At 43.4% G+C, this 27,981-nt stretch overlaps 1 protein-coding gene and 1 long non-coding RNA gene across 7 annotated transcripts in view; one reads left to right on the top strand and one right to left on the bottom strand.

Moving 5' to 3' along the window:
- Positions 1–7,861, top strand: part of LHFPL3 (LHFPL tetraspan subfamily member 3) — a 249,386-nt gene extending 241,525 nt beyond the window's left edge. For all 3 annotated transcript variants that reach the window (XM_035316146.1, XM_035316067.1, XM_035316084.1), the window contains one exon: positions 5,204–7,861. Coding sequence is in view for 1 of the 3 variants with exons in the window: in XM_035316067.1 (XP_035171958.1) it covers positions 5,204–5,232 (29 nt within the window). In the remaining 2 variants the exon portion in view is untranslated. The remainder of the gene's footprint in view (positions 1–5,203) is intronic.
- The window catches only part of LOC118161405, a 20,741-nt gene extending 2,786 nt beyond the window's left edge, over positions 1–17,955 (bottom strand). The window contains exons 1-5 of one of the 4 annotated variants that reach the window (XR_004748034.1): positions 17,799–17,955; positions 16,423–16,544; positions 14,594–14,716; positions 8,044–8,127; positions 4,704–5,069 (exon numbers count right to left, since the gene is read on the bottom strand). This is a non-coding gene — a long non-coding RNA (uncharacterized LOC118161405). Of the gene's footprint in view, positions 1–4,703; positions 5,070–8,043; positions 8,128–8,153; positions 8,522–14,584; positions 14,717–16,422; positions 16,545–17,798 lie in introns of those variants that run through there. The other 3 variants (XR_004748030.1, XR_004748052.1, XR_004748012.1) reach the window with 3 other exon arrangements.
- Positions 17,956–27,981: the final 10,026 nt, after the last annotated feature.

The following is a 27,981-nucleotide window of genomic DNA, read 5'->3' on the forward strand; positions in this document are numbered from 1 at the left end:
AAAAGAAAAGAAAAGAAAAGAAAAGAAAAGAAAAGAAAAGAAAAGAAAAGAAAAGAAAAGAAAAGAAAAGAAAAGAAAAGAAAAGAAAAAAAAAGAAAAGAAAAAAAAAAAGTAAGAATTGGATTTTAAAACAACAAGAAGTGGCCAGGGCCTGGCGGTGAAGGGCAGGATGTGACCAGCAGGGCAGTCAGTGGGAGCACCGAGTGTGCAAGGAGGGCAGCTTGGGGTCTGCAGATTACCTGCAACGCACTGGGTTTATTCTTGTGACTGACAGTACATGAGTTTTTTATGGCTGTAAGTAGTACACGGACACCAGTAGGTTGGCTAAATTGTTCTGACTGGATCCTTAGCCATTTTTCTCTTTCTTGTTGGAAAAGAGTGTCTACTAAGATGGCATTCTTCTGTTCAGTGGTTAATTCCAACCATTAGCTTCCTCGTGGCCCTGAAATAGTCCTCTCAGATACTAGAAATGCCCTTGTGCAGCCATGAACTGAGCCTTCTGTGTGCAAAACAGCTTGGGCATCCTTTCACTGGATGTTTAGAAAATTCTTGGGTGCTCCCACCATCTCGTACAGCCCTGGAAACAAACATTTCCTACAGCCCATTCCCCTGGATTTCAGCTGCTGCCACTAGCAAGATGCACAAGATACCACGCAGCAGGTCAAATAGGTCCTATCATCCCTCTCAGATCTGGTTTCACAAGGTTTGCATGCTGAGTTGGTAAAAACCTTGTTATTATTTATGCGATTTGATTCTATTTTATTGCCAGGAAGTGCTTCAGCAGAAAAGCCAGTTCACATGCGCTTCTGTCGAGACGAGCTTCTCCTCTTAAGCTGTATGGACAAAAACATCCCACTTTCAATCCCAAAGTTTTGTAGAACTTTTAGCAGTTCCTGGAGGCTTGCTGTGTGCTCTCTCAGTCTCGTTACCCCGTGTTCCCAGGCACTGTGAGGGGTTGCAGAGCCACAGCTGCCAGCTTCTGCCTGCTGGCTTGCCAGGGGAGGAGGAAACACACTCAGGTAGCTCTGGTGTGGACAGCTTATTTATCACATTTTGTTGGAAGATGCTGAATGGTAAAACACCAGGAAGGGAGCTGCTAGAAAATGGGTCAGGAATTTCTGTCCGTTCTTCCTTCCTTTTCAACAGGGGAGACTCGATCCTTCCTTTGTCTACATTGTGGTGCAGCAGTAGGCACAGCCTGCTCATCTCTTGACCATACACCAGGACTGTCGTGCTAGGGTTTCAGCTCTGATTACCAGGATCACACTTAGACATTAGGAGAGGACCTGAGCCGATGCCCGCCTGTTTACTGAGAGCATGATATTTGCCCCAGGGTGGCTTTCAGGGCATTGCACCAGGAGAGGTTCAGGTTGGAAATGAGGAGACATTTCTTCTCAGAAAGAGCAGTCAGGCACTGGGACAGGTTGCCCAGGGAGGTGGTGGCATCACCGCCCCTGGGGGTGTTCAAGGTGAAGTTGGACGTGGTGCTTAGGGACATGGGTTAGTGGGTGACATTGGTGGTAGGGGGGTAGTTGGACCAGATGATCTTGGAGAGCTTTTCCAACATTAATGATTCTGTGATTCTATAAATGCATAACAACACCCAAAAAGGCCAGGGCAAAGGATTCATCATGCAGAAAAAGGCAACCGTGGCAGGTAAGTAAAGGAGAACACATACTTAAAGAACCCCCTATTCCTCTCTCATCACAAGGAAAATAAAATCTTTCTCTCAGGCAACCTAAATAGTTTTTGTTATGTGCTTTAAAGGGAATATCTTCAAGAAATAAGAGGAGACAGAACACCATCTGCCCCCTGCTGCTGGGCATCTGCCTGCCTTTCTTGCCTTTTAATTATATGCATCTGGCAGTTGCCCAGGACCTGACTGCACATTGCTGTTTGAATCTTGGAGTGCAGTAGCTACAAGTGGAGTTTTAGCATGCTTAGCATTGCACCAACTGTGATGTGAACAACAAAACCACCTACCTGTGGTTACGAGGAGCTGACCCAGATCACAAGCAGAAAGGCGAGAACCCGAAGCACCTCATTAAAACCCCTTTGTGTTGGCCTACTGCCTGGGCAGCTGTTTTATCCAAGGTGCCTCAGCGTATTTATTTTCAGCTGCAGACCTTCAACAGCAATGTTCCTCTCCTCCTTCATCTCCTGCCATACAGCAAACATGGTGCCAGTCTTCCAGAGCTATAATGCTGCTCCCTGGGTTAGAGGAATACCAGGGAGATGCTGGGAGCCGATCTCTGGTGCTTCATGACCCATGGGCTCCTGACAGCTGGTGTGATTTTGGAGCAGCACTGATTTTGGTGTGACAATGAATGCCAGTTGCTCTTTAGCTCAGGAAATCACATTAATTGTGTGTGTTTGGAGACAGCAATATAAGGTTAGCTCTTGGAGAGGTGTTATTTTCTAGATTACCAGTCAAACAACCAGCAAAGATTGTATAAATATGTCTGGTGACAATTAGTGGGATAAAGTGTTAAGTCTGTTGGAGAGAAAATACATTGAGACGTGGAAGGTGTGCCTTTCTCTGTGTATTTGCTATCCATCTGACTGCCTTTACAGTAACAGCCTGCAGGGGACTACCTGAAGCTCAGTCGGTGTTTTATACCTTGGCAGGAAACAACTTCGAAATCTTAGTACGTGTTTTCATCTTCAAAACAAAGACATATTGGTGGCCTCTCTGAAAATGTACATAAACATTAAGGTGCTGTAAATCTTTCACAGGGTGACTGCACCCCAGCCATCAACAGAAGTGACTTCCCTAATTGAACGGCTCAAACATGAGTAAAAAATGCATTGTCAGGATGTCAGCCTCACAGGCAGCCTTCCAAGACTTTAAATAGACAATTTAACAGCATAGTACCTAGGTGGTTTGGGCAATACGGCTTTCAAAAAGACTGCTTCCATTACCTGATTTCTAGGCAACAGCGCTAGAAAAATTCAAGAGCCTATGATGTGATACAAACCAGACTGAGGGAAGCTGGATGTGAATGACTTATTTCTGCCTTATCAGTGAGGCACCTCTGGTATTTATTAACCTTCATTTCCATGTCTATAACACCTGTGCACAAAATTGGTCAAAAGATCTAATAAAGGTTTGAGCAACGCCAACACTGTTACAACTCAAACACTGCTGGAAATCCAATGAACACTCTTAAGGGTTTGAATAACACAGGCACACTCTTCAAAAGTCTCAAAAAATGATCCCTCACTCAGCAAATAAATAGGTTGGAGGTTCAGATACTTTTTCTTTCTTGTATTTAGCAGTGCTACTTAACTATATTAATAATTACCATACTAATTACATTAATAACTGTATTAGTAAAAGACACTGAAATTCCCAACTTAGGCTATTTTAATAAATTTTATTTATCATAAATATGCGCATTTCTCATTCATTCTTTATCCTTCCTTTATGCTACATGTTTTAAAGGGACAAAGGAAGCTCCTGGAGCTATCAATAGCATTTTGTCTTTCAAAACTTGAAATTTTTAGTCCCATTATGTACTCAGTTCATAAGAATGTTTTTACCACAGTGCACACTATATTGCATATTCATTTTCTGACAAAAGGAAAACAGATCCATTCATCTTCAGGGCCCTCCTTAAGCTCATCTCATGCTTCTTGGATAATTTATTTCCTAGTTTGCAGTGTCAGCAGTATCAATTAAAAATGTCTTCTTTGTGAAATACATCTGACTACAGATAATTGCTGAGCACATGTGGGCTATAACAAGTCAGAATTTTCCTGCCAAAACCAACTTTGCTTGAAAAACATCAATTTGTTGGAAGTTGATGGGGGAAGCAGGTGCGCAGGGCCTGCAGCAGGACACCTCTGGGTTAGCCACCATTGGTTTCCCAGGTCCATGGCACCACCGACCCCTGCTCCGGGAATTCACACTCCCCGGTGCCTATGGTAGAATTGGCAACAGGCCAAGAAGTCCCAGGAATTGGTGGGGATGGGAGAAGATGGCTGGTCCATGTAACTTCAGGGGGAATCAAACATTTGTCTCTAATGTGTTTAAGAGTTTCTAGTTCTGAAAGTCTTAGTTCATTGCCATTTCAGAGATAAATCCGTTCTTATTCTTTTATTTTTACAAACACTGTGATTTCCTCAAGTCCCGAATCCCAGCAGTGTCCCACAGTGGCCTCTGTGTTATGATGAAGGTGGTTGTCCTCCCCTGCAGGCTGTGGGCTTGCAGGAGCACTGACCATAGGAGACAATGAGGAGGCTGCCTGCAGAAGGACTGCGTAGTTTAGCACAAGCCATCCATGAGAATTTAGCTAATGACGTATTTGCAGAGCTCATTTTGATCTGAAGAGCTCATTTTGGTGAAAGCCAAGCCCTAGAGTAGTCACATTTTTGCATTTGCTGGCACACGTACGTGCACCTGCAAAGCAGCACAGCTCCCGTGTGCTTGGCAGAGGTTGTCAGAGCACAACCATGCCATGCTGAGTGCCCGGAGAGCAAATGATGGTGAGAGCAAGCACACGTACATGGGTGCCTGTAAACAGACCTTCTAATTACACTGTTGTTCACATGAGCTGTCCCCTCCTGCACTGATTTATGTGCAGTCACCTCCAGCAAGGCTGGGGGAGCCTTCTTCACCCTGCTCGCAGTGTAACGACAGCCAGCACTGGCTGTCCTGCACACACAGCTCTGTGTATGGTACAGGAAAACTGGATGGGTGAGCTTTAGTTTTTATGGCAGGCATTGGGTTGAAAACACCTCTGTCCTCACTGGGGTCTGTTCCTTTGAAATTTATCACCATACGCTGCTTTATGTTGTTTACAAGTGTGCATTGTGTGCTCAGGGGAGTGAAAAATTATCGATGTGGAACAGGAACGTCAGGATTTTATCTTGATTCATGATATTCCTCCAGCGAATGTGATTCCTGCCCGGTATGCACTGTATCTTAATTTTCATATTGTTCAAACTTTAAATGAAGCAGTCTGATTATTTCGACTTCACATGTTGATTCACTGATGAAAGATGATTTTTAAGAATTCCAGATTACAAATCATTGTCATAGCTGAAGATTAAACTTGCCATTCTCCCTGATAAATGGAAATACAAATAACAAAGTGTATTTGAATATTGATCAGACGCTCAGCCCGAGCCAAGTACAGTTTGAACATGTTTATGTTTGCTGGCAGTAAACCAGCTTCTCTCTTCTCTCTGTTTTGCACAGTCCTTCTAAGCCAATCCTCACTAGAATGAGCACAAAACAAACCGAATAACAGCTTTTGTACATCAACATTAAAATGGGAAGAAGCTTGGGAAAGGGCCTCCGAGAGAGAAGAACGCTGACGAGAGCAAAATGCCTGATTGGTAAGCGCTACCTTCTAAACATAGATCAGCCAGACGTGGAAGTGATTTTCGGAAGAGAAATGCAATCATGGATTACACACCAGCTCATTAGAAACTGTTGCTGAATACAGCATCCAGAAGACATGCATGAAAAGTCACATTTGGGGAATAAATTAAAAAGGGTGTAGTTGTTGCTAGATAAACATATGTAATATATATGCATTGAAGAAGTTTGTAAATGTCATTTTTTTTATTCAGACGGAAAGCAAAAAGCTTTAAAACCTTTCACAGTAGAGAGGCAGTTAACTCCAGACTATTCCTATCCCAGTAGCCAAGAAGTTGATAGGACATCTCTCTTAAATTAGCATTTATAAATAGACTCTCTGAATGTTTCCATCTCCTAGTGGAAAAAGCATAACTTTTAATGCTATATTTCTGCACTTCATTTACTTCAGTGTATAATACATTGACTAAAACTGTAAAGCTTCTCAATTTTTACTGCGTATGTGTTCCAATTAATCTATGTCTGTAACAAACTTAAGACTGGAAAATTATTTCTGACCTATATTCTAGTTCTATGAAGCATATATACTATAAGATATGTCTGACTGAATATCATGATACTATAATTTCCCAAGCAACATAGAATTGTTTTCATTTAAAGCAACAAAACAAAAGCACTTGATTTCTTTTTCATAGGAAAAAGTAATTTACCCCTTAAATGTATTAAAGCAGCTGCTGGCTGTGAGGGCATTTCTGTTCTTTTCCTTGTTCTGCCACATAACCACTAAGGGACACCTCTGGCCTCTGTTATGCCATCGGGCTAGGTGATCGAGTGATCCCTTCTGGCCTTCAGCTCCACAGGTAACTGAAGAGAGCAGGAGCGCACGCACGCTGCCAGCAACTCACACAGGGGCTCAGCGGGGGGCTCAGCCAGCTCCCCACCAAATCCCCTCCTTTCCTAAGCCACTGAGCTTTGGGTGAGACACAGGGTATGGAGACAGAGCTGGGTGCACCAGACACAGGGTGGAGGAGGGAGGCGGAAGCTCCCTCTCTGCTCCTCTCCAACACACCCAGCATGGCACGCATCTCCCCCTGGGACAGGACCGGGCAGCTCCCAGCACTTCTCCTGCTCCCTCCTGTCCACCACAGCCGAGTCCAGCCCCAGAAGAGCACTGCAGTGCTAGTTTCGGCAATTTTTTTTTAAGCCTATCACATCATTTTCTGGCTTTCAGGGGAAATGGCTAAAATAATCATTCATTGTTATTGCTGATCCTAAATACCATGATACACTGAGGACATGAGTAAAGCATGGGTCAAAGCTGGTTTTAACTATTCGCTGCACAACACAAAGTATTCAAGGATTTGGTGTGTGAGTCTCAGAAAAAAAAAAAAATATAATAATAATCTTTGGTGGAAAAATTATCTGCAAGCAAACTGTCAATAAATATATAAAGGAATTAGGCAACTCTTTCATCTAATTACCAAGGTACCACTGTGGCTCTGCTTATTTTAGAAACTGAACATTGATGTGGATGTCTGCCAAGTAAACTTATATGTGAAGCTGGGTAGCATTTAAAACTGTTTTAATCTAAATCTGTTCTTGTAACTGTGTGTAGGAGACTCCCTTGACTTCTATAGGACCAGCATTAGAGCTGGTAAAAAGATCCCACCCAAATCAATCAGCCACCATAAGCATTTTCCCAGCACCTGCTACTGAACTGAAGTGGGCAGAAAACCAGGTAATTTACACATGGGGATGCATGAAGTCATTAAGGTCCCACTTCAAACAGGTTTTTTAATCTGTGATTAGCCCAACCAGTGTCAGCTGGAAAACACACATCCTAAAAAGCCAGGCACCCAGGAGTTCCTGTGAATGGTGTCTCAGCAAAGCCTGTCTTCATTCACGGCTCCTGTTGGTTCACACACACGTTGTCATCTCAAAAGCCCGCAAAAAGCTTTGCTATCTGGATGTGCCATTGTATCAACATTTCTTTGGGTCTTTCGGTTTACGTCTATCCCAAATTATTGCAGTCATGGCACTTTAGCTGCGACAGAAATCACCAAAACAGGGTTTCTCTGTAGTATATTATTTTGTTATGGACTACTATGTTTTGCATCATGGTGACTGTGTAACACAAAAGTCCTTTCTAAATACACAGAAATGTTGCAAAAAAAGTGTCATCACAAGACCTTGCAACCCTGCCAGGTCAGTGAAAATGTACCATTTGTACCTAAACAGAAGGAAAGACTTACAAGGACGTACATCACTAAGTGTTGATTCAGTATGAATAGTATGTTTTACTTTTTAAAATGTTACTACTTTCCCATTCCACTCCGTTGTAACTTGTCAACTGTAATTTTTTTTTAAGTCAACAAAGACTGTAAAGAAAACTGTTGAAATACCTGATTTTCTGTAAAAAAAGTAATAACAATAATTTTTGTTACTTTAAAGTATGCTTGGTATTAAAGTACCTAATAAAGTTCAACAATGAATTTTGTAGCATACTAAAATAAAGTGTGATAGTGCTTTTCTCCAGCTCATCTCTGGTAACAGCTACTCTTGTTGGAATCACTGTCCACCTCACAAACACAAGCCTGGCCACCTCCGACATGCCTGTCCCCACACAGATTCCTGAGGTATGCAAAGTCTGAGCAAAATCCAGTCCCTTCATCTGGACAAGGATTTGTGTGCATGCATCATATTTACGGGCTAAGAACCTTGGTAGTAAGTCATCTGCATCCTTTGGTATCCGACTATACACATCTGGGCAATATAAAGCTCCTGGTTACTTTGGCATAAAGCTTTACAATAAGAGGAAGAAGATTGTAAGTTATTTAGAAGTTAGTTACAGTTAAACAGAGACCTGCCAGGTGTGGAGGTTGTTGGAGTCCTGTTCATTGTAACAGGCAATGCATTTCAGATATTCAAAAATAGATTGGAAACCTCCAGAAGGTGATTTGGAGTACACAGTAAAGCTCAGAAACTGATTCCCCCGAATTTCACTACATGAAATTCCACTAAAGGCAAAATTCCTGGAGCCACAGATGTACTACATCCCAGAACCTGCACCAGCAATAGGTAGGTACTTTGGTGGCAAGTGGATGCTGGATCTGTCCCATGATGCTGATGCAGTGGTGTCTGTATTTGGGGTTGACCTAGAAATGACTGTGACTGGGGCTGAATTATTCCCAACCTCTGATGATTTAAAAAGAAATAAGAACTAGACAGGAAAAAAAAATCTCCTGCACTGAAGTCGATAGCTTTACCCATTTCTCCTTCACAGGGAGCTCTGCGCAGCATGGACCAGCTTTGCCTGTCACTGGCAATACCTGCACGCATTTGCCATTGAGCCGTATTTGCAGCCAACAACACACTGACCTGCGATCCTTATCAGACGTTATTGGAATTTTAATATGAGACTTTCACAGAAGAACCAAAATTCTTCAAAGTAGAATATCTAGTCTAAAAAATAGTGCTCTCCCTTTACATTGAGCAATGAGACACCACAAATCTCCTCTCCTTTTGGAGTGGTTCCTATAGTGGCCACAAACCACTTACTGAAACCAGGGGTGCAGGACCTTCATCCAAGTCTGAACATCAGCTCAGTCACCTAGGAAGGCAGTCTGGAAGAAAAGAAGCTCTAAAAATCTGGGAGTGAGGCCTGACTTTACCTCCATAACCTGGTCTTAAAATAGCATAACAATATGGGATACTACTCCTGATTCTGTCAAGAGCAAGTTAGTTTTACTTTAGCTTAATATAGCTGTAAGAATTATTAATAAAGAATATGATTTATGCATTAATAATTAACAATTATGTATTATAATTGTGTATTAATACTTGTAGTCTATTGAATTGCTATTATTAGGACAAAACAGAAAATCAAGATTGTCAAAATCCTATATACTAGATTGAAGTCTCTTTGATATGATTACTGATTGTTTTTAAAAAAATATTTCCCTATTTTTACAGCAGAAAATGATCTAGAATATCAGTTACATTTTTAGTTACACAGAATCAGCATTTTCCCATGGGGTCTTAGCTGAGAAAGGCAGGAGCTTCGCTCTGGTTTCAATGCGTGCAGAAAGAAAGGCTGCCCCAGAGAGGGCCAGGCACCTCGTTACATCGACAACTCTCAAACACAGCCTTCTCACAAGACACAAGGTGAAGCACCAGGATGTCAGCACAAATGTCGGGCTTCAGGGAATGTAATTAGCACCTTGATTCTCTTTTATCTGACATTATGCCAACACAATGCAAAATTAGCACTGAGCTAGGTGGACGACATTTAAGTTTGAAAGGAAAGCTATCTCTCCTCTCCATTTGCCTCATTTTTCCCACTAATAAAATGAATTTAGTTGGAATGTCGCTGGAGTGTTCTGAGGCTCATTTAAGTGTCTGACTGTATTTATTGTGTTTCTCAAATGGCAGTAAAAAAGAATGTGAAATAGTAAAGATTCTCAGGCAATGAGCTGAGATAGTTGGGGGCATCAAATAGACGGAGTTTTCTGGAGGAGCTTTTAGGCTATCAGCTGCTATACACATCATCAAGAAAGGAGCCGGTTTATTCTGTATAGCTGAACTCCCCATGTGCTTCAGAAGCATATGAGATAAAATCACTCAGTAATTCTGAAAAAGGTTCTGGGTTAATATGTGCTACCACTTTATTATTTTGTCTGTTGTAATATAATACGAAATTCCTCCTTTACATTCCTTAATTAATTTTGCATTCAGTAATCTAAAAATTCTTCAGCCACGAGGTACCTTGGGGATGCTGAAAGCAGTGGAGGGCCTTTTCCTGGAGCAGCACCTGGAGCAAGGGATATTGAGCATATCTGTGCTGCCATCTAACGGCCAGCCTTGTCGGGGTATTGCCCGGCGCTCGCGGCCAAGGGCAGCTTTGCATTTGCATTTATGGAGATCAAGGCAAGAAAAACAATGCGTAGGTAACCTCCTGTGCCTCTCAGAAACGGGGAAAAATCAAGAGGCTGAACCGCTGGTGTATCAGCTTACATGGAGAGCTATCGAGTTTGACAACTTTTCATTTGACATAGACTACAGAGAACAAGGCGCATCTTGGTAAATGTGGATGAGTAGCTTGCCTAACATTTGAAAAGCATTTTCCAGTGCAGTGCTTCCCAGGGACAGGCTGCTGCATTTCCCAGTTGGGACAGACACTGATTCTCTCCTTACCTGCTCAGGGACCAAGTGGGTGATGATGACATTGTCTTCTCTCTTGGCATATGACCAGCTCAGGCTTTGAAGTGCACTCAGTGATGGTATATGCAGCCTCTCTCTGTGTTCACTCCAATCTTATTACTTTATTAGAGAGTTTTAGTGGCTTTTTATTTTTTATAGTTTGCAGATCCCTAAAAAATTTCCAGATCTTTCTAAATTTCATAAACACATGACCTTGCAGGATACAAGGGTTTATATTCAACAAGTGATCCTTTGAAGATGATCCTGAAAGTCTTCCATGAATCTCAGACTGAAAATCACTGTTCCAGAAATACTCCTTTGGGGATTCAGTTCACTCCTAAACCCCTTTTCCCAAGAGTTAATTGTCACTCTTTTCTTCTGTATCCCTCCCTTTCTATCATTATTTCTCTACTTGTGTTTTGTTCAACCCATTGAATCCCATACCCAAAAAATGTAACACTTTAAGCTTAGTCAGAGGAAAGAGATAGTCTACATGGATCACACAGCTTAACATGAAGTAACTGGTCATGCAATAGGAGACTCATGAGCATCTTCCAAATGACAGAACATAAAAGTGATCAACCCTAAAGGAAGAGGACATTAGATTTAGGCCATCTTGGATGGCCTTTTCACCAAGTATGGTAAAATCTTATGAGATTATGGGTTGCCAGGCTGACGGCTGAAATCCCTGCTCCAAGAGGAACAAAGCAGGAACCCAGGAGGCCATTCATACATCAACCATGAGCAAAAGTGTGCTGTGTGGGATGCAGGGAATGCAGGTAAAAATCCCAGATACTTAGACCCATGTCTATGAGGGCAGGAGTTACAGCATCACAGAACATTCATGCATCTTGTCTGATCCCCTGCTCCAAGCAGGGTCACCTCTGGGGCAGGCCTCTGTCCAGTCTGGTCTCATAAATGCCAGGGGTGAAGAGTACACAGTACTTCTGAGATCCAATGCTTAATTAGATCCATAAATGAGTCAATAATGAAGTAAATATCGACCGGGACAAGCTGATATTTGTGTGGCTCTACTCTCAAGAGAAACCATTCCAATATCCTTCCACTATGCTTTTAACTCTTAGATGTGTGCATAGAGGTCAAAAATTAATATATTCATAGTGCTAACTTGTCGCTGACATTGAGCTATATACTTGCTGTTCTTGGAGGGAATGTATTTCATTTAAGCTCACCCAACCAACCTAAGGGTCTGTTTGTTTTGTTGTTTTTGTTGGTTTTGTGTGGGTGGTGGTAGGGGTTGTTTTTTGTTGTTTGTTTTATTTTTAAAGTGAGTTCCAAGCACTCACAATCATGGTGGAAAGCAGAAAAATACTTAATATGTATACTAAAAGTTTCTAAGCCATAAGACAAATGAAATCAAAGCTCCACTGTACTTAAATCTCATTATTTTTAAGCCAGTCTCATGTTATTTTACACCTTGATTCACTGGATTTTAAAGCCGAGTACTGCAGTAACAAGCTAAAAAGAGCACTCTTCCTGGGGTGTGGGAAAGAACACGCCAGCCAGATGTCGTCCCAGGCCAGAAAATGAAGTAGCATGCAGAAGCGAAAACAAGCTGTCGGGCTGAGCTGCCTGATGCAGTGCCTGCTGGGCACCAAGCCAAGAAACAAATGCCTGAAGAAGTTTCCCCAGTTCTCACTCCTGTTCTCTCCCTTTTCACCATGCTTCTGCAAGGATTTTACAGAGACTTCTGACCCACAATCCGGCACTTAACTTGTCTTTCCTGTGTCTTCTCCTCTCCCCCAGATGACAGATGGCTAGTGTCAACAAGAGACTTTTAAGCATAGGAATTTATTGAACACAACAGGAAGCGAAGGGAAAATTTAACAACTGAATGATCATTCCAAAAGGTTGAAGGAGGAGAAGTATTTCTGAAGACACGGTAGACCAGAGCCCCTCTAGAGAAAGCCCCAGACCAACACTAATTGTTTGTAGTTTGTGGCAGCTAAATGAGAAGCCCAGTGATACCACCAAACCCCCAGGGCAGTCAATGGCAAGTGAAGGCTCAAAATCACTGGTCTGCTATATAGTTTGTCAGATTTGGGGGTCATCACAGAATGAATTGACAGAGAATCAAAAGGGATTAAGCACCAAGACCCAGGATTTCACTGCCTGAGGTAAGAACTGTAGCAGATGTGTTACTAGAAAAATATGTTCACCTGGTATGCTACAGCTATTAGAAATCAATATAATCCTTTTCTTGGGACTGGTCAGTACTTTCACCTAGAAGATAACAGCTCAATTATTCAAACCAGGTGTAACTTCTGTCTCCATGTATCCCCATCCATGTGGTCTCAGTGATCCTGTCTCTCATGGCATACAGGGATTAGTCCATCCTGAGGGCAGTCCAGCTCCATCCAGAGCTACCAGTTGTCCCAGGATCCCAGACAGAAGCAGAGGAGTTTGTCCACTGTGTCAGATCTCCAGCAGCTTCATCAAGCAATAAGCTCCAGCCATAATTTTGCCTGGGCTGTCTGACATGCTAAAATCCCAGACAAATCACCAAGGGTGCAGTGTCACAGTTGGCTTTTGTTGATCTAGGCATGTGCTACTGCTGCTGCCCTGCTCCCATCAGCTCCCCTGTATCAGCACTAGTGCTTATGTATCTGCACGGTCAGCTGCACCAGCCAGCTGATTCAACCCACTCTAAGGCCACATGATTACCAGTAACAAAATGTGCTGGGGGGTGCCAATACAGGGACCAAAAGGGCAGCCCGCAGTAGGTTGGCATATTTAGTTCAGGAAACCCACACCACGATTGTGTCGCAGAGTAAACCTGGTTCATCTCAACTCCATGATGACACTTTGTGTCCATAGTCTGAAGAACCCACCCAGTGCTTGCACAGTAGATCCAAAGCACCCCAGGTGTATCAGATTTGAAGGGCACATGCTCTGAAGTCCACCTCTGTGTGACCACTAATTCTACCTAATATGCACAGGCTGCAATGGACAACTCTGGCCACCTACACAGCACACACCAATGTGCCCAGTGCTCCCTGCATAGCAGGATTATCTGAGGGAAGGTCAGATCTATCTAGAGCAACAACTACACCAATCCTTCTGTCTACAGATTCCCTACTTTTACCTCCCTATATACTCAGGATGGTCCTGAAAGTAGAGGGTTATTGCATCAGGTGAGTCACGTGCAGCTGAGTCAGCTGCAAATGCTATCCATGGAAGGGAAGAGACATGACTTTATCTATGGAGATTTTTAATCTGACAACAAAGCTTTCCATACACTTGGAAGTTGAAGCTATTCAGATAGACATATAGGAGGGTCATCCATTATTTGTACTTGGTGAGCAACCTGCATTTCAGAATTCAAATGAAGATCTGAGTATCTTCTTCAGTGAAGCAATGTTTGGCCTTGATCAAGGCATTTCTGTGTAAAATGGTTTGCGTGCAGAGACTGTGTATCACCACACATAAAGTCCAGGCAGCCCTGACAGACAGGCTTCAGCAAACCTTCCTGCTATGTTTAAGGAGCACTTGCCCCTAGCTGTTCTCTCCACCTCTCTGCCAGGGGTTGCCAAGCCTCTCACGGGGCTTGCAGAAAGGAGTTTGCCACTATCATATAAAATGTCTTGAATTTTCATAAACTGTCAATTAAAACAAGTATACCCAGGGCCTGGCACAGAGGGTTCAGTCTAATGATTCCTGTGAGCACGTACACTTCAGCAGAGGAGCTAGGATGGAAGAGAGGAGCCACAGCTGGAGAGAAGTAACTTAAAGGCAGGGGACTCAAATGGTTCACAAAGTGGTCTGGCTTTCAGCAGACATAAAATGTGTTGTGTGAGTGTAGGATAATTACCATTATATGGCTTTAAAAAAGTATTCCCAAGTTTAATTATTTTTGTATGAAAACAGACACAGTTTTAGCTGAATATTCCTGAGTGTGAATGAGTTTCAGATTCAAGGTTGATATTGTTCATCATGGAAAGTTATTTATGTATAGATATTAGTGACATTCCTTAAATGCTACAGAATTGGGAGAAATAAACTTCAGCCCAGTGTGAAATACGTGCGCTGCACTGAACGTGGTCTTACCCCAACGTATTCTTTATTCCCTCAGTTTTCATTTTATAGACATTTTATTTCAGGAAGAGTAACTTTGGGTTCATGAGAAACATGGGAATGGGTCCCAGAGAGAGGATATTTTCCCTTGTTTTCCTGTGTAATGTAAGAGGCGGAGAAATGAAAACAATGAACAGCCAAGCTGCACCCTTTTGCTCTGCACAACTTCCTGAAATTTCTCCTGAGCAAGATAAACTGTGCTACAGCAAAAAAACAGCTCACGGTTAAAATGGCATCTGTTAGTTGTGCTGCAGAACTCCAAAACAGTCGCATTTTCACCCCCATCTGCTTCTTTAAGATAAATTACTTTGCTACCCAGGTGTATAATTAGATATAAAGGGGCAATTTAAGACAAATGTCCTCCTAGCTTTTACTAGCCTCACCAGAGAAACAATAGAAGTCCTGTTTTAACCTAAGGAAGGACAAAAAGCACTAAAAACTGCACAGGAAACAACCCAGAATTGCACGGGATTTGGGCTGAATGATTTTAAGGCTGCAAGCAGACGTCTCACCGGGAAGCAGCAGAACCAGCTGCTCTTCGTTACCGCCCTTGAGCAGAAGCCGACCTTCACCCGTGGCAGCGCGTGTGTCAGGGCTCTGCCGGCCCCGCCAGCCAGACCGACCAGGTCAGATCAACCAGTTCAAACCGCACGTTTGAAATAAGCCACGGGAACTTTCCTGAAGGGGATTAGCGAGTTCCCGCAGAGCCTGCCCTGATCTGACAGCAGATCTGAGGGCAGCCCTGGCATCAGACAGAGCAGCGACAAACAGCTGAGAAGGGGAAACGTCTTCATCAGGCACCGACCGAAAATGCCGCAGACAGAGCGGCACTCGGCGCGGGGCAGTGCCAGCGGGAGGTTTCCATTCCCAGCCCAGCTGCAGCTGCCTGTCACTGCCCCCGGCAGGGCCCAGAGGAATAAAAGCGGGGCGCTGCGTCACCGGGTCGGAGCACGCAGAAGGCCCTGGCAAGGCAGCGAGGACGACCCGCTGACAGAGGCCCCGAGGGAGTTGCTAAACCCCAAAGATGATGACTGCAGTCTAAGAAGCTCTTCCCTTCCCCGAGTCTGGATCTGTTTTCACTTTAAGCCAGTTTTACATTCTGGACTGAACTGGGATTTAGATGTATTTTATGTGGCCTACGCCACCCACTGTGTCTCATAAGGGATGACAGTTCCTGCCACAAGTAGTTTACAGCTCAAGAGTGACTGCAGATTCCCAGAGACCAGAGCAAAGCCTGCTCGCTTCTTTCTTTCCGTGATCTTTCCCATGACTGGCCAGATCACTCGGCAGCTCTTAGGCCCCTTCCCTGCCTTGTGGCAACATCAGCTCTTCCATACAGGCTGAACAGGCTTTCCGTGCTTTCTTTGGAGTCTGGAACGTCTTTATGAATCTCAGAGCTATGCAAAAGGTATAGGGAGCTTGCACAACCCTGCTGGCTGCTGCCACCACCCAGGACAAGGGGTGATGGTCTGCAAAACCGACAAAGCGGGAGGTGGTGGCAGCAGTGTCCAGAAGGAACCCTGGCGGAGGGGGGAGATGCACCAGCCACCACATGTTGCCACATCTCTGCTCAGGGCACCTCGTTTTCTCAGACTTGCTGCTTGCATCCTGCTGCCACTGGTCTGTACAATTCCACAAATTAAAGGGATTGTGCTTGCTTGTTTGTTTTTCCCGGTTGAATCTAAGGGAGTTAGGAACACAATTCCCAAGACCTTGGCTTCCCCAGTCTGTCATCTACATGCAGATTACTGCTCTGTGTGCATACAGAGCATGTAAAGCTTGTACAGCACATGCCTTATTACCTTCTTGTGATGTTCAGCAGTTTGCAAAGGCATCAAACAAAAGCCGGATGCAGACTACGTCTCACCAGGAACTGACGTGTTACAAACCACGAGGTAAAAATCAAACATGACAGCTTCGCCTTCTTGATAAAAACAGTGCTTTCTTTATATCTCATCCACTGATCAGAGAAGAGATACGTGGCTTGGGAGAGCAGAGCAGTAGAGGGACTAATATAATCTGAAATCCTATACATTTTTAATCTGCTCAGCCCTGCCCCCTTATAAAACAGGCATTTCAGCTGCTGTTTCTGTTAATTGGATGTGCTCTTAAATGTAAATGAGAAAAACCACATTAAAGCCTCTCAAGATTCCAGATAAGATTTACAGCTAGTATATATAGGTGAAATGTCACTCAGGCCAAAGGAATTGCTCTGTTCCTCCTTTTTCTGCCACTGCAATCTCTGAACTTGACCCTACATTTCCATACTCCCACAACGAGTTTAGCTCGGAGTACAACACATTGCTGCAATCCCACCTCAGCAGCGGGGTGCTCTCCTCCCTTGAGACTGGCACAGGGGTAGGCTCCCATCTCAGCCTGCCCTGGCTCTGGCTCTGGCTCAGATTTCCTGCTGCTAAAACCCTTGCCCTTTCCATGGGATACTTGCATGTTTAGTGGGCTGGAGGGAAAAAGAGACAGGGAGTGTCCCGCCTGGGTGGGAAGGGAGGCCTGAGTTCCTGTCATTTCCCCTGTGAATATTTCAAGATCTTTTTTTTAGCAGAAATCTTTACAGGATGGGTTGGGCCATTTTATCGGAATTGCACCAGATTTCAGCAGGACGGTTTTCAGTGAGGTCCTTTCCCAACGGGGGCCCTAGGCTGCAGCCTGAAGACATTGCCTCCCTGGAGCCGAGCACAGCCATGTTGGACTGGTGCATTCAGGCACATGGCTGGGAGGAGGAGGGGCTGTTCACTCTTCCTGGAGAGGAAGGACAGGCTTTTCCTTTCATTTAAGAAATAAAACACAGACCTTCACTGGTGACAGGCTATATTGATGGTACAAATCTCCAGGTCACCTGCATGACAAGGGCAAACTATGAAAGGCTACAAGCTTGAGAGGGGATATAATATGCTTCTGTCTCAGCTGTCCCTCAAAATGGAGTGACTCTGCTCACAGTAACAAATGACAACCTCTTCCCACAGCCACCAGCAGGCACACTTGACTTGATGTCCTTTTCCTAACTAAGTGATGCCTTTTTCACAACTAAATAGTTATTCTGCCAGGGATTTTTGTTCCTCCAGCAGATCCCTGAGGGCTCGCTGACCTTTTCCCCATGCCTCCCATGTCACACACTTCATCACGGCACGGGCAAGCCTGGATTGCTCACGCTGGTACTCACCAGTATCCAGCTTATTCCTTTATAAGCACTGAGAACATGAAGGCACTTGAAATTTCTAAACAGCCTTTGCTTTCCCAATCTCTCCCTTTTCAGCCTCACACTCCAAACTGAACAACAACCAGCTAAGCGAACAGGAAATAACAGCGCCTTCCTACAACCCCACCCTCCCGCACAGAGAACTTGCCTTCTCCAGGGCTGGCTTTGGGCATGGGCCAGCGCTAGGGCTGCCGGGCATTCCTCATCTGAGCTAGTGTTACTCACCTGTTGCCGTCAAAGTGAAGGAAAAGACTGGGAGGCAGATTATCTCAGCAGAATCCCAGGAAGCTGCAGCAGGAGAGCAGCTCTGTGGCAGCTGAGATGGATCGTGCTTTTCTGTTCAAGCTGATTTATATAAATCCTCTACATTTCACATACCTGTTCAGATTTCCTGGAGATTTTATGTGACTCATGACAGCACAGAGCAGATATGTCTCAATTTGGGATATTTTTAGATACAGCCTCTTGGGAAAGAGCCCTGGCTTTTAAGGATGACATTATTGTTTGCTTGTGTTTTTTTTTTTTTTGTTTGTTTGTTTTTTTCACTTGAGTGCCCCAAACATTCTCTAATAATTTGAATTTATCCTATCTGATTGACTGCACCCTCTACAATTTTGGGAAACAAAACTGAAGATGGCATTTGGGAAAAAAAAAAAAATGTTAATTCACTTACATATATACATTGTGTTCATGAACAAAGATTTCTTGATATGCAAGCATGAATGGCACGGACAAGAAGTTTTCAACTGTGTCAGGTTTCATGTGAGCTCACGCATCCAAGCAGATGTGCAGAAGTAGAGGGTCTATCCCATCGAGAGACAGAACATGTTAGGGGAAGGGAAGGTGCTGCGTCAGAGACAGACTCTATCAGAGAGCATTTGTTTGAAGGGAAATACAATAAAGCAAAGAAATCAGAAGGGCTCCAAGTATTTTCAAACAGAAAAAATAAAATTACCAAGAGGAGAGCTCAAATGGCAAAGATTTAGAGGATTAGTCAGCATGAGGGAGGGAGGGCAGAGGGAGGAATGACGTACATTGGCAGGACTATGGAGCAGAAGAGGTTTTTAACCTCTACACTAATTTTACTGTGCAAGTGCATCAAAGACCCCTACTTTCTGTTCCTATCTAAAATAGATAAAACTGAATCCTTGGTGAGCTGAGTGAAGTCAGGCCACATCCTTTGCCAGGCCTTCCCATGGCCTGGTTGTTGGAATCCCATTGTTGCGGTCTACCTTCCTGCTGGGTGCTTTTTCTCTTGGTGCTTACAAAGCCCATGTGGGAGAGCAGTACTGGGCACTTCGACATTTTCTGGGCTCTCCCTTGCCCAGAAGTTTCCTGTCTGTGAGGATGCCAGAACTCCTCCTGTTCTGCCCATAACTTGACACCTGAAAGGTCTGGTTTTCTGCTTGGGCAGCTGCAAAGAATTAGCACAACTGAGGTTCAGTGGTTCAGTCACATTGTGAAACAGTGCACAGACAACTTTTTTTTTTTTTTTTCCTCTTTTATTATTCAGTCCACTCGAGCTTCAGCAAATTCTTGAATTAAAGCCCTAAGAATAAGTGTTGAAATTGACTTTAGGGTCAGTGCTGCCTGTGGCAATCTTATTCTTACCGGTGTAGATTTTTCCTGATTAATAGTGTCCTGAGAGGGCATAGTTTTATATTTTTCCTGCCATCCAGAGGTCCTTGGAATATCTTTGGTTTTTCACATTAAGTTAAAGAATTTCCCAACTTAAAAGTGTCTTTTTTTTTCCCCTTACAGAAGACCATAGGTATTCTTTCAGAGGAATAGCCTGTTTATTTCAGATGGTTTTGCTCCTTCGCAAGTACACCAGTTGTCCCAATCTAAACAGCATTTTGTGTGTAAAATTTTCCTTTCTACTACATTTTCTGGCTGTAATGGTACTCACAGATTTTTAGTATTTGCTTAGACTAAAACATTTTAGAAAGTAGGCTTTCTGTTCATCCTCTGCTCTTTGGTCTTTTTTCTTTCATGATACTTCCATGAGTTGTAACAATTCAACACTGGCCTTGAAAACTTCTGAAGTGTTCATGACTTCCAAAAAAAAAAAAAAAAAAAAAAAGGCAAAATTATCAAACATTCCCCGTTCAAAGGAAAGGCTTCTCAAGTAATTTCTATAGCATTATCCTTACAATCATATCTGGAAAGGACCTCAAAAAATATCCAGCCCACTATTTTCCAACGAGAGGCTCGGCTATGCGCTGTAGATATGATAACCTCTTAGCCAGTTTCAGCAAGGACAATTACTTTCGGATGACCAAGTCAGAAAGTATTTCTCACTGGACAAAGTGGTGGATTATTTATTTATTGCCCTGTCGCTGATTATTTTTAGCAGTTCTCATGTTTCATTTGCAGAGCGGGCTGGATTTGGTTTGAGGTGGACTGAATTATTCTTGCATACAAGGGGGTTTGATTTCATGCCTGGCAGGAAGCAGTATAAGCTGCAAAGGAAACCTCCCAGTGGAGGTAAATGCAACCTTGCTACTTCTTCCACTGTCTTCTTCAATATAAAACAGCGTGGACACCTCCACCTGCCTGTCAGCCTGCTAGGGCTGATACACAATCCACCCCATGGTCTGTCCCCTTGCCTATCCAGCCTTTTACCCAGGGCATGCTTGCCCCTCTCCTGGGACAAGGGCTAGCACCAATACAAACCTGGCTCCAAGGATCATCACTGTGATTAATAACCACAGAATAAAAGCACGAGACAATGTACTGGACAGTGAACAAGATGGGGAGAAATGCAAGTCATCCTAATGTCGTAGGGAAAGGCTTTGTAGTGAGCCCACACTGGCTTGCCATCCTCTTGCTGACTGCATCCACCCTGATACAGATCACCTACAAACAGAAAACACAAAACCCTTTTTAGTCGTCCATCGCTTTACAGGGAATAAATAATGGCGCAGTCACTCAGTAACACATCACAGAAGTTGTGCTAATTGCTTTCACTGAACCTCCAGGTTTCCTTATCAAACCTGCCAGGCTGAAACACCCACAAGTCTATAAACCAGTAAATAATTAGCTTCAAAATCCTCCCTCTTGCATCCCCTGGCGCCCCTTTTGCCCACAGCAGGGAACAGCTAGAAACGCACAGGCTTTCTGCTGAGAACTCATTCTCTCTCTGTGCCTCCTTGACATTCGCTTTAAATCAATTTAACACTTAAAAGAACAAAAATGAAGATATATAAAACCGGCTCGACAGAGGCGATGGGGACATCCGACCCAGGCGGGCTGGGCTCCCCGCCCCGGCAGGAGTGGGGCCCGCTGAGGCGGGCCATGGCAGGCCGCCAGGGCGGGAGGCCCACATCACACTGCGCTCCCGCCTGACCTTCAAAGCGTCCCGGGAGCTTCAGCTGCTCACTGGGGCTTTCCGCCCAAGGGCCCCACGTTTTAAATGCGGTGGGGCGTTTATTTGTTTTTGTTGTTTTTTTTTGTTTTGTTTTGTTTTGTTTTTTGGTAATGCTTTTGCATTTTTATTTCTCCTTTGAAGTAAGGTGCTGAGGGTTGGTACTCGGCAAGAGCTCCCGGCTGAAGGAACCGCCGCCCTCTGAAATGCCTCAGACAGGTCCTGCGAGAAACCACGGCGAGATGCTCTCCTTCCCGAGAAACATCTGCCTTCACTCGCTCCCCTCTGTGGTTTAATTAAAGCATTTTGCACACAGCTTGCTGTTCTGCTGCTTTCCACAGCAGAAACTCTGTCAGCTCCAAGATCTTGCCTTAGGAGTGCGATGAGTTCAGGTGTTTGCCTGGGCATCAGGGCTCACCCCTCTTTAATTTTACCAGCTTAAACATGCTTTAACCCGCAAAATCTCCTTAATGAAGCCGTGCATTCTTCGCAAACCCAGCTCTTTCAAGACCACGCGAGTACTTTATCTTTTCAATCATCTTGTTTTTTTGACAGAGCCCCAGTACTTGCCTGTGAGAGGGTGTTTACACAAGAAACACCAGTCCTCAACAGGCTTCTCAGTCCTGCCCCAAAACAGCCACTGCAAGTCTGCAGTTGAGGGTGGTGAGTGGGGTTTTGCCCTTGGCAAATAGTTTGTGTGCTTACCTAGGCCTTGCCGCCATCTTTTCCATCGTGTCAGTGTGTGCGAGTCAGTGCTGACTGGTTTATCAACACAGAGAAAAAGCTGAAATGTAACCCACCCAGCTGCCTGCTCATAACACTGAAACATGCTTAATAAGTGGTTTTCATCAGTCGTTGTTACCTGGGTTCCAGCTTGTCCCCACCAGCAGATGGAAACAGGACAGCAGGTCTCTCCATGAGGCCCTGCTCCTTTCTGAAAGGTTTCCCTTCCCTCCAAGAGCTGTTTGGTAGCAGGGACTTCCTTGGGAAACCCAGCAGTGCAGGGTAATAATGATAGTCTTTGCATCTTGCTATTGATATGACTCCTGCAGTGGTCATCCTCCTTCACACCTTCTCCTTTGCTGCCTTGTTATGCCTATGTGACTAGGACACAGAGGGGTATTTGGATGCTTGAGACGCTCCTGTGCAGCAGCAGCAAGTTAAAGAACTGAGGCCAGAAGAACTGCATCCCTCTGAGGCAGGAGGAGCGCTGAGCTAGCTTCATGCCCTGCCCCTCAGAGGTTTTACCCACACTACATAGCTCTGTGTATACAAATTAAAACCAACTTATTAAAGTAAATTAAACCTGGCTGAGACCATTCTCTGGCACAGAATGCCCCACACCCTTACTACTGAAGTCTCAGCCTCCAAAGCATTGTGGCTACACCACGCTGCCCACTGGGAATGGGGCCTGGCACATTTTAATTCCCAAATCATACCTGAGCATCGTTTGGGAGATCATGTTTGCCGCAGGCCAAAACCAGGCCAGGAGCTACTATACTGGTAAAAATTATTTAACTCCACTACCCAAGAAAGCTCCCTGATGCTGTTTAGTTTGCTGGTGTTGACACAGGACATTTGTCCACTCAGATTTACTTCCCTACTGGACTATGAAGCCAACAGAGGTGAAATTTCACCCTGAATTCAGGGGGCGGAGGGAGAGGACCTGTTAATTCATTGTCCCTAACACAGAGAAAACATTCCCATGGAGGTAAATTATTTGTGGATTTCTCAGATGAATTTGAGATTAAAAAATCCAATTTAATCTATCAGTGTGATCAAATTTATCATGCCACAAGATACTGTTCTATACGTAAAATATCCCATCTGGCTTTTTCCGTGGTTGGGACAAAGAGTTGGCATAGAAAATATATTATTGACATACACTTTGCTTTGTTTCTCCAGAAACAAGTGCCTGAGAATGCAGACCTGCCACAGAAGATCGGAAAGTGGTCCATCTTGCTGTGTGTTCTTTCTGGGCACTGCTCAGTCCCTTTAGCAGTTCTCTGTGCATGTGACTCTGCTTTCAGAAGAGGGAGCATCAACCCTGCAGAAAGCAGTCAGCCATTAGGAAAGTCTCTTTCCAGCAGAGGCACAATTTGTCCTTTGAAATAAGGCACAAATATTGGTAGATAGGTCTTCTAGCAAAGTCCTCTAAACAAGCTATTTCTACTTTACTTCTAACAGAAGTACATATGCTTGAAGCACTGAATGTTGAGAAAATGAAATGCTTAAACTACTTTTAATAATTATGGGTTAAATTATTATTTATATTGATAGCTATTTAATCAGTTAGTATGAGTTTTCAAATAAGTGCTTTAAAAACATGAAATTGAAAAATAGTCACAGAACATAAGAAGGACTGAGTCTTCACTGCCTTGTATACGGCATACTTCTGATTCTAAAATATGCTGCCATATCAGTATTAAACATCCTTCTGTATACTAGTGATTACACTGGTATAAAGACAAAGAGAGTTAAGGTCACTGAAACATCAAAAGTTCTCCCTTACCCCCATGCAGCCTTCCATCCTGTACACGAATTGCATTTTGTATAGGGCTGAGACATTTTGCTGAAAAACTTCTGAGGGAAGATGTTTTAATAAACATTTAATTTTTAATAAGGATGCTAAGAAGTTTGTTAAATGCTATGGGCAGGCAAACTGATGGCAGGAAATCTAAGAAAATACACATAAACCAAATACCCCCTGGTATTACAGAGGGGGAGAGGCGTGATTTTCAGAAGGATTTGGGCAAAACCCCCAATTATTAATAAAAGCACCAACTGACTAACACTGACTCACCGTCTTGGCATGATGTACCTAGGTTTCCTACTGTTATTTATAGTTTTGTTCTTGTCTGGTTATGACATGCTGTCAGTAGATGAGTAGTTTGAAATGTGTTAGCCTGGGGTCCAATAGTTCTCTCGTGCCATTCAATGTTCTATAAATCTTCAATAATTTTATTTCCTTCCATAAAATTCAGTCACTCATTTTTCTCCTGCACCCCACATAATCCCCATAGTCCCTATAATTTGGCTTGCTAGCACAAGTGGAGTCCAATTTATATGTTTCTTTCTGTATTAGCTGTTCTGTCCTGTCACTTTCTGGCTACTTGCTCCAGGGAGTGCCTCTCCTTATCCGTGAGCAGGGTGGTAGGAACTGGAATCTCATGTTTTGTGTTGCAAATCCACAACTGAAGAACCAAGTTTCAAGACACTTCCTTTGACAAGGAGACATTTGGGCCTGTGTTTATAAAAGTGGTCAAGAACTTCAGGAGCTATTTTCATGCCTAAATCCCACTGATTTTTAAAGGAATTAAGTGCTTACATAACTTTTAGAATCTATGCCCCTCTTTCAACATAAAATAGCAAGCAGCTGTTTTGCCACTGTAAGATATCCAATATACCCAAGAAGACTTAATAAAGAGCATTGGTATGTTTTGTTTCATCTTAAAGAGCATGGTAAGCTATTTATATGAAAATTAATTAGTCAAAATGGAGATAAATGCAGGAAAATAGTTACATGTTAAAATACATAGTCATACGGAGAATTATATCTACACAGAAGGGATACCAGAGCTGTGCCTAGACTTAGGGGAAATGGGTGAAAATGACCTGCCTGCATAGTACCCAGTGAAAAATGGTGAAATCTGCATGGTACCTGGCCAAAGCATCTCCCTTTTGGCCAATGTGCCTGGATTTCCCTTCATGGGGAGCAAGGAGAGGGGAAGGGGGTACATTTAGCACACAGGCATCTTGTTCATGGCTGGGGTAAGAAGCTAGAACTGGAAGCTGGAAGGTGCTTAAGATATAAGAATATGACAGTTCTGTGAAAAAAAAAATGTGAAATTGAAAGCAAGCCAATTGCAAGTGGCAGGTGTGGAAGAGCAGAGGAGGGTAACACCTTCAGTTAACCTGCAACTCCTTGTCAATTGTTATTGTGGAGTTTAGGATCCAGGTAATGAGGATGTTTGACATATTTTAGGCAAGAATTAAAAAGTACTGGAGGTATAACCCACTATGCTTTAGAGCTCAGTCCCTCACTAAATGGCATGGAGGCAGAATTCAAGATTACATTATATTTCATATTTGTCCTCTAAGGATCTTCAACCTTCTTCTAAAACAGCCAGTACTGGCTGCTCTAAAGCAAGATACTGCAATTCCATATGTTGGGTTGGACTTCAGTCTCCATCAGGATTACAGGAACTCCAGTGGATATGTAGAACACATCCTGATCCAATATCTCAGACAAGCAATATTCTAGATAAAAAGGCAGGAAACTTAGACTGCTTTTTGTCAAAAAGAGTGGTGGAATACAGCATGAGGGAACATCATCCTGACAGATAGGTATTCCAGATACATGTTGAAACCTTGCATTTTTATCTGCACAAAACCCATTTAACCCTAATCCATCTTAGCATGAGAAAGGTCCATTTCCTCTACCACACAGGGGCAAACAGGATTCATTGATTGATTGATTTAATTAAGTATGGTGGCTTCCAATAGCTGCTTTTCTGTGTTTTAAGATCATTTAACAACTGCCAGTGTCACACACAGAAGAAGATAAAGAGCTCAGTCCAATAGCAGGGAGGGCAGTATATTTCTCTTGGCAGCAGATTAACCAAGAAAACATAGATACAAGCCGACGGCACGCTGCCCTCCTGAATATACAGATGAGTTTATATCATATTTAGATAGGGACAGTGCGTTATCAGAACCACTTGACCCAACTGGTTTAGAAACATGGGGGAATTAAGGTCATGTCGCCATGGAAAGGAAAGGCTTGGCAAAAATATATTGACAATAAAATATGTGTAGTATATTGTGGTCAATTTCAGCTGAGTCACTCTGACAATAATGGAGTAAATCCCAGCATTGTGAAAAGCAATCCCACCTACATATTTTGGAACTATTCCAGTTTGCTTAGCACTTTCCATGAGGCATTTAGCAGGGACACCCTTTCACCATTCTGCTACATGAATATTCTGTTTGTGCAGTATCAGTCTTTTTTAACTCTCAAATGTTAGTTGATGCTACAGTACCTTCCTCTGTGTTTTTCATGCAAGATTTTAGAATTATAGTGGCATTCTAAAACTGCAGGGAAATGATGTGTAAGTCTTGGGAGACTTTGAACTTTCTCTAACTTGCTGCCCAAGTTGTATTATTGTTACTGCTTATAAACTTTCTCCAACTCCTATTTCTGCTGCCCAGAGAGCCTGGCATATTAGGGTAGACTTAAGCCTTTAGCTTTACTGAACTGAACGTTGATTTGCATCATGTGAGAAGCTCTATCTGTATGTGTTGCTGACTGATGAGTCCTGCCATAATTTAGCCCCTCATTATCTGTCTGATCTTATTAAATGATGTGTCTTGTTTACATTCTGTTGGAGAAGAGTTTGAATATGAGGCCTTTATAACCCAATTGTCTGTCAGATGAGATTCATTTGCTCCTCATCTTGGAAACAGACTCCCCATATAAATTAGATCTACCTGGATCCTAATGAAATTATAACAAATGTTGGCATGCAGTTTCTCTCATTTTCTTTTTAATGATAAATGTCATAGAAAAATAAGCATTTAGGTAATTGCTTTTCCTCACAGTTGACTTGTTAGAGAAAAAATAGCCTAACTAATTTTTTTAGCAAACTTTAAAATCCAGACTTGAGTTACAAAACCTGAAATAGTTTTATCTTAACGAGTCTTGTGCAACTGAAATGCATCGTGTCCTCCCATTTCAAGTACTACAAGAGAAAGGTAGGGCTGTTTAGTGGAATATATTTATGTTGTTGAATTTAAACTTTCCTCAAAGTCCCATTACTACAGACAATGTTGAGACAGCCTTATCCCAAGAGAAGAGGTGACATAGTACATCCACTGAGCAGCTTTGCTGAAGCTCGGACAAAAACTTACCACCTAAATGTAAAACACACCTAAGCTTCCTCAGTTGCTCTGGAGCACAGAGACACGACATTTGCTGATATTAAACTTTCCAGGAATCCTAATACATCCCCTCAGTCTTGTGAGCACTGAACTGCAGTTAAGGCCCAACACACTTCAAAGCTGGATGTTCCTCTCTCTCCTGATCTTGCCTGCAAGCCCTGCAGCGTGCAGTAATGACTCAGAGCAAACAATGGGTCCCAGGTCATCTTCATTCAGTCTTGGGTTGTGATTTGATAATATAGGGCTCAAGCAGCAATTCTGGCTGAAGGGATTGCAGCCCCTCTGATTTGCCCCATGGAGCACCAGTTATTTAGGAACTGGAGCCAGAGCAGAGTCTTTTGTGGTGTGCCTGGAGTCTCAGCTCCAGGAACTTCTTCAGCACACCAGGCAAGCTCACCATAGATGGGTGAAGTCAGTCACCTGCATGCAACAACTTGTGGGGTTGTGCTGTAAATAAGATCAGTGTTGGGCTTCTCTGGCTTTGAAGGACAACCCCACCCTGCCCCAGAAATGTTCTAGGCTTCAGTGCAGCCTGTAGAGAATTGCATTCACCCAGCCACAAGTATGGTGCCCCATGGCATGGAAATGGGTAAGCAGGGACAGAGAATAAGAAAGAAGTCTGTGAGCTGGTATTGGCACACGAGTCCCCACATCATCACATTGCAGGATGTGTTCTGCTCTGCTAGATATTTCCCTGCAGTGCCCGAGGCATGGGATGCTCTCTGATCCACCCCTCCACAGACGGCATGGACATCTTGCTACTCAGACTTTCTCTGTAGCCAAAGCTCTGGGGCTGGAGCATCTAAAACATTGCAGGGTGGGAACGCTTCTGGGACAAAT

This window comes from Oxyura jamaicensis, chromosome 1 (assembly GCF_011077185.1).
Source record: "Oxyura jamaicensis isolate SHBP4307 breed ruddy duck chromosome 1, BPBGC_Ojam_1.0, whole genome shotgun sequence".
NCBI lineage: Eukaryota > Metazoa > Chordata > Aves > Anseriformes > Anatidae > Oxyura > Oxyura jamaicensis.